Source organism: Crotalus tigris, unplaced genomic scaffold (genome assembly GCF_016545835.1).
Source record: "Crotalus tigris isolate CLP2741 ecotype Arizona unplaced genomic scaffold, ASM1654583v1 scf7180000024279.507856, whole genome shotgun sequence".
Lineage (NCBI taxonomy): Eukaryota > Metazoa > Chordata > Lepidosauria > Squamata > Viperidae > Crotalus > Crotalus tigris.
Genome location: NW_024100451.1, coordinates 222,372 through 235,229, shown reverse-complemented (window position 1 = coordinate 235,229; position 12,858 = coordinate 222,372). Strand labels below are relative to the sequence as shown.

The 12,858-nt window shown below is 36.5% G+C and overlaps 1 protein-coding gene across 1 annotated transcript in view; it reads right to left on the bottom strand.

The window, feature by feature from the left end:
- Window positions 1-3,325: 3,325 nt before the first annotated feature.
- The window catches only part of ARL8B (ADP ribosylation factor like GTPase 8B), a 32,804-nt gene continuing 23,271 nt past the window's right edge, over window positions 3,326-12,858 (bottom strand). Inside the window, exons 3-7 of the mRNA XM_039323563.1 lie at window positions 12,544-12,617; window positions 9,208-9,301; window positions 8,258-8,325; window positions 7,382-7,452; window positions 3,326-5,769 (exon numbers count right to left, since the gene is read on the bottom strand). Coding sequence (XP_039179497.1) covers window positions 5,720-5,769; window positions 7,382-7,452; window positions 8,258-8,325; window positions 9,208-9,301; window positions 12,544-12,617 — 357 coding nt within the window. The 3' untranslated portion in view covers window positions 3,326-5,719. The remainder of the gene's footprint in view (window positions 5,770-7,381; window positions 7,453-8,257; window positions 8,326-9,207; window positions 9,302-12,543; window positions 12,618-12,858) is intronic.

The following is a 12,858-nucleotide window of genomic DNA, read 5'->3' as shown; positions in this document are numbered from 1 at the left end:
ACTACATGAGAGTTTGCATCATCTGCTAAGTCTCCTTGTATTTATATTAGACTGACCTTTTCCAATATTTACTGGGCACTTTGTCATAATGCAGATATATTGGCAAAGCTTGATTAGAACTTTTATTGATCTTCTGTTGCTTGACATATTTCTGCAGGTATTGCATTAGTTCCTGTAGCCTTCTGACTTTGTAATAAGTGGCATAAATTCATTTTCTAACAGTAGAACTTGTAAAGAGGTAATATCTTCTAAGGCAGAATCCTAGGGGGGACAATGTCACAGGGGGTCCATAGAAGCTTAAAGAAATGTTATGATTTAAATATTGAGTTAAGTCTTGGTGGTCACAAAAGGGTCTGTGGTGAAGAAAAGGTTAAGAACCACTGTTCTAAGGTATCCTAGATATTGGCATCTGTACCTTACAGAATTTCAGTATACTCCTTCCATCCATCTTTGATCTTTTTGCAATCGGTTCCATCTGACCATTGCTATCTTTTAGAAAACCTATCTGAGTTTGCAACCTTCTGAGGTTACAGATCTTTTGGAAGACTTTCCATGTTTTTCCATATCTGTTTCCATCTTCTGTGCTTTTACAAAGGTCATTTGAATTTAGCATCTTATCTTTTAATGGCTGTCTATATAATCACTTTACCTTGATAAATATATCCATGATTTACCAAAACACCTTCCTATACTCAGGGCTTTTTTTGTCATAGAACGCCCAGAACGGGGTTCCGGCACCTTTTTTGGATGGAACCTTGTAGGGTAAGCATGGCAGGTTGTATGACGTGTGTGAGTTCCGGTACCTTTTTTTTTTCAAAAAAAAGCACTGCTATACTACATAATGCCTAATATAGGGTGCCCCCTTCTTTTAACGGAGATGGCCTTCATGTCTTGGGGACCAGTAGTCTCTGTTTATCCCTCACAGGAGTACCCACCTAATACACCATGCACAATAATGAGGCAGCATAGCAGGACTTGGGGGGAAGGGAGATAAGTAATTAAATGAAGCAGTTCTGTTATCTTGAGTACTCACAACATGCACAGGTACAATGCTGTGAGAAATATCTATTTTTCATCAGTTAATCAGATCTTGTATATACACGAAATATTATAGGTTATGAAATTGCTCTGAAGTTCTGCAGTTTATTTACTGTTGAAGGACATATATGCATTTAGCTTCAGAAAATAACCAGAACCTGCTTGTAATTTACAAGAATAATATAACTCACCTATTTCCTGAGGTTCTTTTTTGGAAGGATTTTTTTTTAATGTTGAGAGTACTTAGACAATTTGCATTTAGCTTTTGTTCTGCTATGAAATTCAGCAGCATTCCTTTTTAAGAGGAATAATTTTTGAATTAAGAAAGTCACGTTATTTCAGTTAAACATTTATATTTAATAGCACATGAGACCTCTTGTGGATTATGAGCTACAGTTATGTTCTTTTTAAATTTCCCTTGATCACGCTATTGCTTTTTTAAAAAAAAGGCAATGATAAAGCAAAAAAAAATCACACACGTTAAACAAAATATCATAAGCAATAATGGCTATGAAACCCTTATAGGGGAAGAAAGTAAACCTTCAGTATTAGAACTACTGACAATTCTTGCAAGTTGGTTGGAAAAGGATGTGTTGATTTTGGAGACAATATGCCAGATTATATTAGTAGCAAATTACTGTACAAAGATGGTTGGTATGATGGAAAGCCTTCATATTCGGTGTCATTAGGTATGAGATTGTGCTCATTAAGATTGTTCTAAACCTGCTAACAAGAAGGGGTGAATGTATGCTTTTATTTCATTTTTTTCTTTTTTTGTATTTTATTTTTTATGATAAAACAATAAATAATATTTATTTGTATAAAAGTGGTTATGAACTGGGAATAAAGATTGCTCCTTTTTTATTTTATTTATATTTTCTACAAGGTGACTCTGGGCAGATTCTAAAGAATATCAGGTCTCCTGCTCAAGCAGGGGGTTGGATACAGTATGTATAGTTCTAGGCCAGGGATCTTCAAATTTGGCAGCTTTAAAACTTGTGGACTTCAACTTTCCAACACACTTGTGGACTTCAGCTCCCAAGTCTTAAAGCTGCCAAGTTTGGAGACCCCTGTTCTAGGCTCTACATCTAAAAGGGTAACAGCAAAATGTGTGCAAACCAAAACAGGAGTGGGGAAAGAGACACAATGAAGTGGATAAGTCATTTGTAGCATAGATAAAGTGGACAGAGTGTTTCCTGTTATCTCAACCCATGGCAGCTAGTAACTATCCAATGAAGCTGATTGGAAGGCATTCTGGAACAAAACATGTGGAATTCATTACAAGATATGGTGGCTACTAACTTGGATGGCTGGAGGAGGGATTAAATAAATTCACGGAAGACATCTCTTAAGGGCTATTAATCTTAAAGATTCAATGTTATAGCAAGAGTACTGGAACTGCATTCACCAACAGTAGGGGAACAATGACAGCACAGAGGTATGTATGTCTCTGCCCAAAGATACTGGGTTGGCCCCTGCAGGAAAAAGTTGCTGTAAGAGGAGCAGGTCTTTTGTTTAAGTGAAAGTCAGCTAATACTATCACTTATCTATTCCATTTCAATTAGAATATAATAAATCAATTCTGTTACACACACACAATCATTTTATGATGGGGGGGGGATTCATCACATTATGCTAGAATGGTTAAACTGGCAGAAGTTCTAAGCCAAGTTTGGTAAAATACTTATCTCAGGACCAATATATTAATTTGAAGGAAACATGCCAAAGGTCTATGCTGGAAGTCTTTTTACTTCCTTTTCTGGTGATTTTGCTCTTTTGAGAGAGTTGAACTAATATACAATAGGTTTAAAACTATTCTAAAGCCTTCCATTTTTCTACCTTAGTTTTAAGCACTTAGTGGGTAAGCAATGTTTTTGCAAAAAAGAAAATGTACAGAAAACATGTTTCTATTAAATAAGATAGATAACTGTTATTTTTTTTTTTCTGTTGGCCTTCATGCCAGTCTTGACTCCTGCAGTTTTCTTGATAAGATTTTAAGAGTCACTTGCCCATGCCTTCTTCCTAAGGCTGAGAGAGTGACTGGCCCAAAGGCACCTAGCTGATTTCATATCTAAGGCAGAAGTAGAACTCAGGATCTTTAACCATTACACCAAAACTGGTTCATGTGTTTTAATTTTAGAATACACAATGGAGAGAGAATATGGTCTCTAACTCAGGCAATCAGCTACTTGTAGTAAGTTTGAGTGAAATAACGAGTAGATCTGTACTCTTACATATTTCAACTAAACAACAGTTCTTGAGGAGTCAAGTTATATAAATATCAACATAACCCTGAAAACTTAAAGTTTATTGGATAAAGCTAAATAGCAGTAAACAAACAAAATGCATTCCACCTAAATAAAAAAATTCACATATTTACAGAATTTCATAAATGTGTAAGTTGTTCACATGCCAAGATTAATGCAAGATTAAAAAGTTGATAGTGATTTGGGGACTTCAAAACACTGAAAGCTGTGTGATATACACTAAAATCCCAAATATGTTGAATTTAGCAAAAGGGCAGTTACGTAAACAATAATTTAGTTTCTGCAGGAAAGGTTCTAATTCAATTTCCTTATTTTTTTAGGCACAAGCAGAATTGCTTTTGTCAAGTACAGCAGTCCATGGTGAGCCACATATATAATAGGGAGTCAGTGAACCTTTTCCACAGCACCAACAATATAGGATTTTATTGAAGCATATAGAGGTTAAAAATGCAAGCTCAATTTGTAAATGGGGGCAGTACTTCTGTATTGCAACAGTGCAGGAATTTGTATAGGAACAATAAGGCCATGGCAGTTATAACTCAAAATTGATTGTGCAGGGGCATATCTTTATGTTTGTAAGCTCAGTTCAATCATTACGGCAAAAAATAGTACAGTATTTATACATTACACTTGTAATGCTTTAAGCACATTTTAAAGGAATCTAGATTTGCTGCCACTGTAGCTTCTCATTTTACTTGCTCCAGATGATCTATGACAGCTACAATAGCTTATACAAACATTTCATGTATTACTGTAAAGGTACCATTTATGCCTTTTGGCAAAGAATCCTTGAAAATAACAGAATATCTACATAAGGCGAGAGAAGTTTTGTTATGCATGCAGGCAACAAAAGAAAACATACTATAGCTAAGAACAGTACTTGATCCAATATAAAATGTTCATTTTTGAGAAACAGTTTGTACTTGAACAAGCACATTCAGAAGGTACCTATGGATGCATCAAACATATATTAAACAAGGGTTCTAAACAGCATTTAAATACATATAGGTGTTCCGTAAAATACCGTAAATGCCGGCGTATAAGGCAACTTCTGCGAGCGCTGAAATCGGCGCCAAAGACGGGGGTCGTCTTATATGCCGAGTCGTCTTATACGCCGGAAATACTGGTAGTTTCCAGTGTACAAGACGACGTTCTAGGAATGCGGCCCGGCTATAAAGACGGGGGTCGTCTTATACGCCGGGTCGCCTTGTACGCCGGCATTTACGGTAATATTACAGTGAGGAGCAACAGAAACACCTCTACCATGTATTTGCATACTGTAGCCTACCTCAACGTTACTGCATCAACAAGTTCAGCTTTGACAAACCAGTTTAGATATTGACACTACCAAGAATGTAAAGATATGAAAGTAATGTTAATTTTCCCAGTTCAAATAACCAGTACGCTGCAGAAGCTAATTGAGATAGAGAATCACTTCATAAATTATATTGTACTTCAAGACACAATTTAATGTTTCATAGCCTATGAACTTTATACATGATTACAAAGTGAGAAGCAGGCAAACCTAGTGTTGTCACAATAGCCTAGGTATTTAGCACCAAGTGCAACTGTGCACAACTACTCCATTAATAGAAGAATAAGCTAGACAGTGACACATATTTTTGTGCTGGAAATTAATATGACATCCAGAATGTCATACAGCTGTAGTCTGTGTAAAGCATTTCTAGAAGAAAGATGTGACTGTTCATCTAATTCAACATTACATTATACCTGCTTTTACATTCAATTTTTTGAGGCTGATTTTGAAATATTTTATTCCTTGCTCCACTTAAAACAACTTTAGCAAATATAAAGAAATTAGCAATGCCCTGCACAATACAAAAAAAAAAAAAAGCTGACAACCTGAATTTTTTATTCATTGGGAGAAATACAATTTGAGAATTTATGATAATTTAGTGATTTAATTGTAGTGCTTCGCACTTTCCTTTGAAACCTTTTTACAATATACATCACATGCATCTGGGAGGAAAAATTAGTACAGTATCCCATTTAAACAGTGTTGGAAAAGCTTTATAATAAGAGTTGACCAAATCCCTGTGCTGCCATGTGCCAGCATTTCCAATGAGCAGCTACATACAAGAATGAAATAATTGTGCAGAAAATCTAATATAAAAATCTGGATCAGGAAGACCGGGGGGGGGGGAATCTGAAGAAGAGGTACCCACTGCCACTGTCTAGATGAAATGAATAAAAAACATTTGCACGACTTATGACAACTCTAGCCAACTCGTTGACAGAAGTAGGATTATAAGTCATTCAGCAGTGCATATGGAGGCATGAACTGTGAAAAAAGGCAATTCCTTGGACACAGGAGGACTATCCTGGATAACAATTCATCACAGAGGGAGTAGACAATTGAGAATATGGCCAAATGAGCAGCTAGGTGAACATTTTCAGCTTCTTCGAGATTTTGAGTGCTGAATAAGCCACTGAAGTGTGATATCTAAGAAAAAGAAAAAAAAAGGCAATTGGTTTTCAAAATAATTGCTGTACCTAATCATCCTTAAAAATCAACATTTAGACTGGAGTGCACATCAATCCATTTTTTTTTTTCAGATTCCAGAAACATCCACTGTAAGATAACAAGCAGAAGTATCTTCTGTGTGGCTGAATCAATAATGAAAATATTTCTGAAGCTTGTTAAAAGTCTGTGGCAGTTATTTGAAGAGGCTTTGGTAATTTTAGTTCATTCGACATTTGTTCCTACTGCATTAGTTGGGGTTTTTTAAAAATTAAAAATGAATTTCAATGTAGGCAACAAGTGCTAATTCAAATTCTTTAGTCAGTAGGTGTTATTCTATGAAAAGCATATCTAAATATTTAATTGATTCTTTGATTTAACAAGATCCATTGTCACAGTCAATAGTTTTTTTCACAAAGCAACACTTGCTATCAACTGTTAGACATCTCATTAAAAGATATGTATGCAAGAAAATCAGATTCTTGTAAAAGAAAAAATACTGTATATAAATTTAAATAGCTCTTTAGCGCATATGGATCTTGCCTTGCATTTAACTGGACTTGAAAGGATGTTGAACAGATTTTAATACATTCCTTTTGTAGTAGTATAAATTTCTTGAATCATAACCTTAGAAACTTTGGAAATACAAGGGAGTTCTTTTCATAAATTCTAAAAGGATCTTTAAAAATATATATTTATTTTTAAGACCTCTTCAAAGACATATTTTGAAATATGCTTTCTGTTCTAGAATACAAATTTAGGTGTCATAAATAACAAACCTCAGTTTTTATAATGCTCGCAAAATGGTGATTTTCACATCAGTCTCATTTTATACAAAAAGTATTTGCCACTCAGATGACACTGATTTAAAATTCTAAAATAGCACCAGCTTTTTTTATTTTAACGTATTTTAATAGGATTATGTGTTTTTTAAAATTTTTGTTTGGGAACTGCCCAGATTTTATTATAAGAGGGGTGGCCATTTATGCAGCCTCTTTCACAGATGACAATCCAGCCTTGTTCGAAGATACTTTACAAAGAAAAACTCATAACTTCATGTAGCAGCCTGTTCCACTGGCTAACAGCTTGATGTCTAGCCTAAACCTTTCTTTAATTCTACTAGTTGCTTGGCAACACAGAATAAATTCATTCCCTCATCTTGTGAAAACCTTTCAGATATATGAACACAGCTATCCTATCTCCTCTGAATCATCTTTCTGTATACTAAACATACCCAGATCCTTTAACTCAGGGGTTCCCAACCAGGGGTGCTCGCATCCTCTGGGGGGTACGAGACAATATTCCAGGGGGTGCGAAAACTTGGATTTTCAAAATTATATGTATAATTCATTGCCGTTATTTTGAACTTTTGTAAGGGGTGCAAGAATATATCAGAAGCATTCTAGGGGTACAGGTATAGAAAAGGCTGGGAGTCTCTGCTTTAACTGTTCCTCAAAGACTTGGGTTTTCAGAATGGTACTTTAGTAGCCTTCCTTTAAACTTGTTTCAATTTGCCATTGCCCTTTTTTAACTGTGGTAGCCAGGGGAAACACACTGTGTACTCCAAAGTTAACATTATTGATTTTGTTATTACCTATATTGTCCTTTTCTTTGCAAGAAATGGAGTAGCAGCAGATTTCTCTGTCTTGAATAGCAGCCAGGTTCCTGGAAGAGAAGCAACTCATAATTTGGTGAAAATTTAACAGCAACATCCTATTAAACCTGACATAAATGTGATTCACGTTAAAATATTAATTAATTAAAGGCAATTTATTGGAAACTTTCTCCTATGACAGCAGGCATATTTGTATATCAATATAACTAAAATAATCCATCGTTATAAAGCTCAGATACAGATCATTTTATAGACCAGCAAATAGACTGTTCTTTATTTAAAACAATTCTGTGATGTATACAGGACATACCCATATTTACCACTGATAGACAATATTCCAAAGGCCCTTGTATGGCTGAAAAAAATAGCAAATTATCACGTGATCTCATTTCTTCCTACTACCCATATTGCAAAAAAAAAGTATTATTCTGCAAGTTTCATGCTTCTTAGGCCCTCAAAATACAACCCTCCAAGAAAGAATCCCAGATTACTAAGAGTGCTTTCTACCCATTCTAAGCCCCCCTGCAGTTTGATTTAGCATCTAACCCAAATGAAGAGATGATTCCACTTTGTGATTAAGCCAGAGAGGTGGCCTACTGAATCAATTGGCCAGGTGACTTCTGAATCAAGGAAAAAGTCTATAAAAAACAACTGCATGGTCTACTGTGCCACATGAACGGGGCTAACACAAAATTAATTAACTTTTAAGGCTTGTGCATGTCAACTTCCAGAATTCGCCAGCCAGCATGGAATTCTGGGAGTTGAAGTCCACAAATCTTAAAACTGCCAAAGTTGGACACAGTAGTCTAAAACTTATTTTTTAAAAAAAACCGTAAAATATGCTTGCTTACTCACATTTTTTCAATAAGCTGCTTCTCATCCAGTGCATTAGCAAGATCTCTTTTGTTTCCAAGTACTAGAACCTGAAAAGAGAAAATATGTACTGATTTTTAGCATTTATTTTTTTGAGGAAGGAAGCAGTTAAATTTCATTTCAACAAGAATCAATCTTTTGTGACACATAGAGGAAATATTAAGGAACTAAAATAGCAGCATTTATTCCCTCATAGGAATAGCCAATTAGCCAGATAACCCATAGACCTTAACAGAAGCACTCAGAAGCTGCAGGGAAAACCATTTCAAAAGGAAAATTTGATAACAGTAGATGAGAAATTGAATAGTACAAGTCGAAATAATTGGCCAATGGATAATCATTTCAGCTCAGTCTTTTTTTGCACTGATAGTCCAAAGCTCTTTACTTTGTCTTGTGAAACAAGATATTCCCGTCTTGTTTAATAATTTACCCAGTGCCTCAAGATATTTTAAATCACTCATCCCTTTAGCAACTTGTACATTGGTCTACAATTTCAGTATATTTCTATGGTCTATTGCTATGGAAGCTTTTAGAACAGGGGTCCCCAACCCCCGGTTCACACCCAGGTACTGGGCTGCAACCCATTCAGAACCGGGCCTCAGAAGTGATGAGTGCACACATGTGCATGTTCATGTGTGAAACCATCCCCTCTCTCCCCCCTCCCCCCGCCTCTGCTGAGCCGGAAAGGTTGGAGACTGCTGTTTTGGTAGATCTATTTCAACTCACATTATCTTAACAAAACCTAAAAAAATAAACGTAAGAATCAGAGAAAGATTTACCTGACAAAGATGTATTTAGCTAGCAGTATATCAAACTTCAAGAAAAAGTGTCCACAGACAATGTAATTATTTTCTAAACAAATAATTTCAAACCCATTTTCTTATCAATTTCTTCAAAAATTTTCAGGCAGGACTAACATGTCCACTACTCACAGGAATTCCTTGTAGCTGTGGTTTGTCTAGAAGATTGTGCAACTCATTTCTAGAAGCTTCTATTTTTTCACGATCCGCAGCATCTACCATATAGCTATTAAAAAGAATTAGTTTGAACCAATTTGTGCAATGCAAGATACACCGGTCCAGCAGTATTACCAACATTCCCCTCCCAAAATAATTAGGGCAGAAGCCCCTAACGTTTTGGGCACCACGGACCAGTTCTGTGGAGAAAGGCTTTTCCATGGACTGAAGTTGGTGTGGTTTTGCATGCTGCCTGCATCCCACAGATGAGGCTTCACTTGTTTGCGTGGCCACAAGTAAAGCCTCACGTGCGGGATGCAGGCAGCATCCCGCAGATGCTGTTAGGGGTGACTGGTGCCAGTACACAGACTGGGAGTAGAGGACCCCTGAACTAGGGATTTCAACTAAATATTACAAAAGGTATCAGTAAATTGCGAGCCAATCTCATTTAGTGACTAAAAACCTATTTAGTGACCCCACCACACTCATCAAAGTCGTAGCACAGCATGGCTAAAATTATATTAAAATATGTTGCAACTTTTCAGAATTCTTCTTCATAGTAGCTGAGGTGAAGTAAGAAAACAAGTCAAATTTGAAAATTGTACAATTGATCATCTTTGGGATCGGTATTCCCTAAATATTTCCCTATGCTGTACTTAAAATACGATGATACCTGTTTTTGTAACAGAGTTTCAACATTTTAATTCTATAGGAAGTACTCCACTTATAACTGGTCACTTAATGATTTTCATCTGAAATTATGACAGGGTTTCCTGCCTGAGCAGGGGGTTGGACTCGATAACCTCCAAGGTCCCTTCCAACTTTACTACTACTACTACTACTACTACTACTACTACTACTACTACTACTATTATTATTATTATTATTATTATTATTATTATTATTATTACCTCCCCAAAAGCTAATTACAACACAGTTTTGAAGTTACAACAGACATGCCCCTCTGTGGTCATGTAATTGCTTTTTGGCATTTGGGAACCAGCTGAACATTATGGTCAACAGTCATATGACAGTGATTTTTGATATTTTTTGCTTGTTTTAGACAAAAAACACCCATTGGGTGAAATGGATTCACTTAACAACCATGACAAAAACTATCATAAAATTAGATTCAGTCATGTGTTGACCTACTTAACAACCATAACAACTTATAACCATACTTCTGGGCTGAATTACAGTCAGAAGTCAAGGACTATCTGTATTCTGTGTCACCACAGAGTTCCAATATGGCTTCTAAGCCATGTTAAATATTCCATAATAGTGAATTCCAAGTTTTCATTTATATTTGCAACCATTAAAAACATTTTCATTTAAACTGACATCATCCAACTATAATGTAAACTTATGTAAATTACAGAGCCATGTTAACTGAAGTATTTACAGTCAGAATATTACTAATAGAATAATACAAGAAACAGCTGCAACAAATCTTAGGCTAACATTCTTCACTTCCCAATCGCAAGATACATTTGTAAGTTTTCATTACTTAATAATAACTTCAGTTTTGTAATATTCTATTTTAACTTGTTTGGAATCCTTTGTCATGTCATTATGCTATAAACCTTGAGTCATTAGGGAACACAGTAGTTTAGAAATATAGAAAATAAACTATATTGCAATTTAGTTTATTTTCTATATTTCTAAACTGTTATGCATGTTTTTTATAAGACAACATGAAATTAGAATCCTGTATTCATCATGTTTAACTTCACCATCATGCCCTTAAGCTCATTCTTTTAGAAAACCTTGAAGGTCTCACATTTGCAAAGTATAATTTGAGATTACCAAGTGCTGCAAGTTAGTGTTACTAGGTCTGAGCTGCAAAAATTTGATGACCACTAGATGGCAGAAAATGATTCTGAATCTCTTTGCCACCATTTAATGGTCATCTGGATTTTTGCAAGCTCAATCTTAAATTTAATCTCAAGCCTTGTTTCATTCTTCTGAGATAGAAGCATTTAGCATTTCCAACAGGAGCTAAGCGCCCTTTTTGCTGGGAGGGAGACATACTGGTACTTCTTGGGTTATGATGGCATTTGGGACCTCTGTCATTAACTGTCATTAAATCAAGTTCACCGTATTTGGAATCACTGTTCCGGCATTTGGGACCACTGTCAATGACAACTGTCATTAAGTGAAGTGTAAAGTGGTTGTCACATGAACACACAGTTTAGCTGTCATAATCCCAGGACTGCGTGTGTAGTTAAGTGGGAAGAGGCAGGAAGAGTCCCAGGTAAGGAGAACGGGCAAGCCAGTGATGGTTGGAGGATGCTGAGGAGTGTGGAATGGGCCAGCAAAACCCAAAGGCAAGCATTGGGATAGTAGATAAGTATGCAGTATGGCAATCAGCCAGGCAGGAGAGGGGGTGCTGAAGCTCTACACAAGTGGGTCCAGGTCAGGGGTAGGCAACCTTGGCTCTTTTATGACTCGTGGACTTTAACTCCCAGAATTCCTGAGCCAGCCATGCTGAGGGGAAAGGGAGAGGTTTCCAAGCTGAGCCCTGCTGGCTCAGGAATTCTGGGAGTTGAAGTCCACGAGTCATAAAAGAGCCAAGGTTGCCTACCCCTGGTCCAGGTGTAGTGGGTCTAATACTCTGTAGTGGGTTTGAGAAAAAGTGGCAGGAGTGGCTTGCAACCTTTCTTGCTGGCTTCCCCATTGACTTTGCTTATTGGAAGCTAGCAGGGAAGGTCACAAATGGTCATGTGACCATGAGTTGCTGCAATGTCGTAATAGCCAGCCAAGAGCTTGAGCACCCAGCTCTCAATCATGTGATGGCAGGGACACTGAAATGGCTGAAGCTTCATGGACTGGTCATAAGCTCCCTTTATTCAGCTCCATCATAATTTTAAACAGTCGCTGGTCATAACTTAAGGACTACCTATATAAAGTCAGCTTCTCGGAAGGGAGAGGCAGATTACGAATTACACCACCAGAAAAGGGTCAATAATTTTTTATTTTGTGCTTTTGGAAGGGAGAATTTTAAGTAAATTAGATGCTTTAAGCTTAGCATAGCCTTTAAGTATCTATTTTGCTTCTTCTTTTGTGACATAAATAAATAAATAAATACCATCATCTTGTGAGATTTTGTTACTAAATTTCTGAAATAGGACATGGAGGCCTAACCAAGGAGGGGGTTAGGTGAGACCTATAGGCTTTCAAGCCTTAGTTTAGAGAAGTCCATGGTTTTGTAGTCCAGACTTCCTTCTAAGCAGATGAGTATAACACGCAACAAAACACAACAGAAAAATAAAACATTTAAAGTAACCAAAATAAAGAGGAAAAAAACCTTACACAATAGCATTAACTCCTCTGCAGTAGCGTTCCCACATACTTCGGAATCGTGGCTGTCCTCCTATATCCCAAATCTTTTTAAGAGGGAAAAATAAAAAGAATTATATCTGAAGATTTTGCAACTTATTGAACACTATAGCTCAGGATGTTTGTTTGCCAGGAAGAGCAACCAAACACCTCTTTTAATACTCCTGCAATATAAGATGCTGGTTAAAGAACCTAGAAAGTTCTGAAGAATCCAAACAATGCAGACAAGGTAATTTGTCCCTATGTACCGTATGCAGAACAGCACAGCTTCTATTCATCATGGACTGG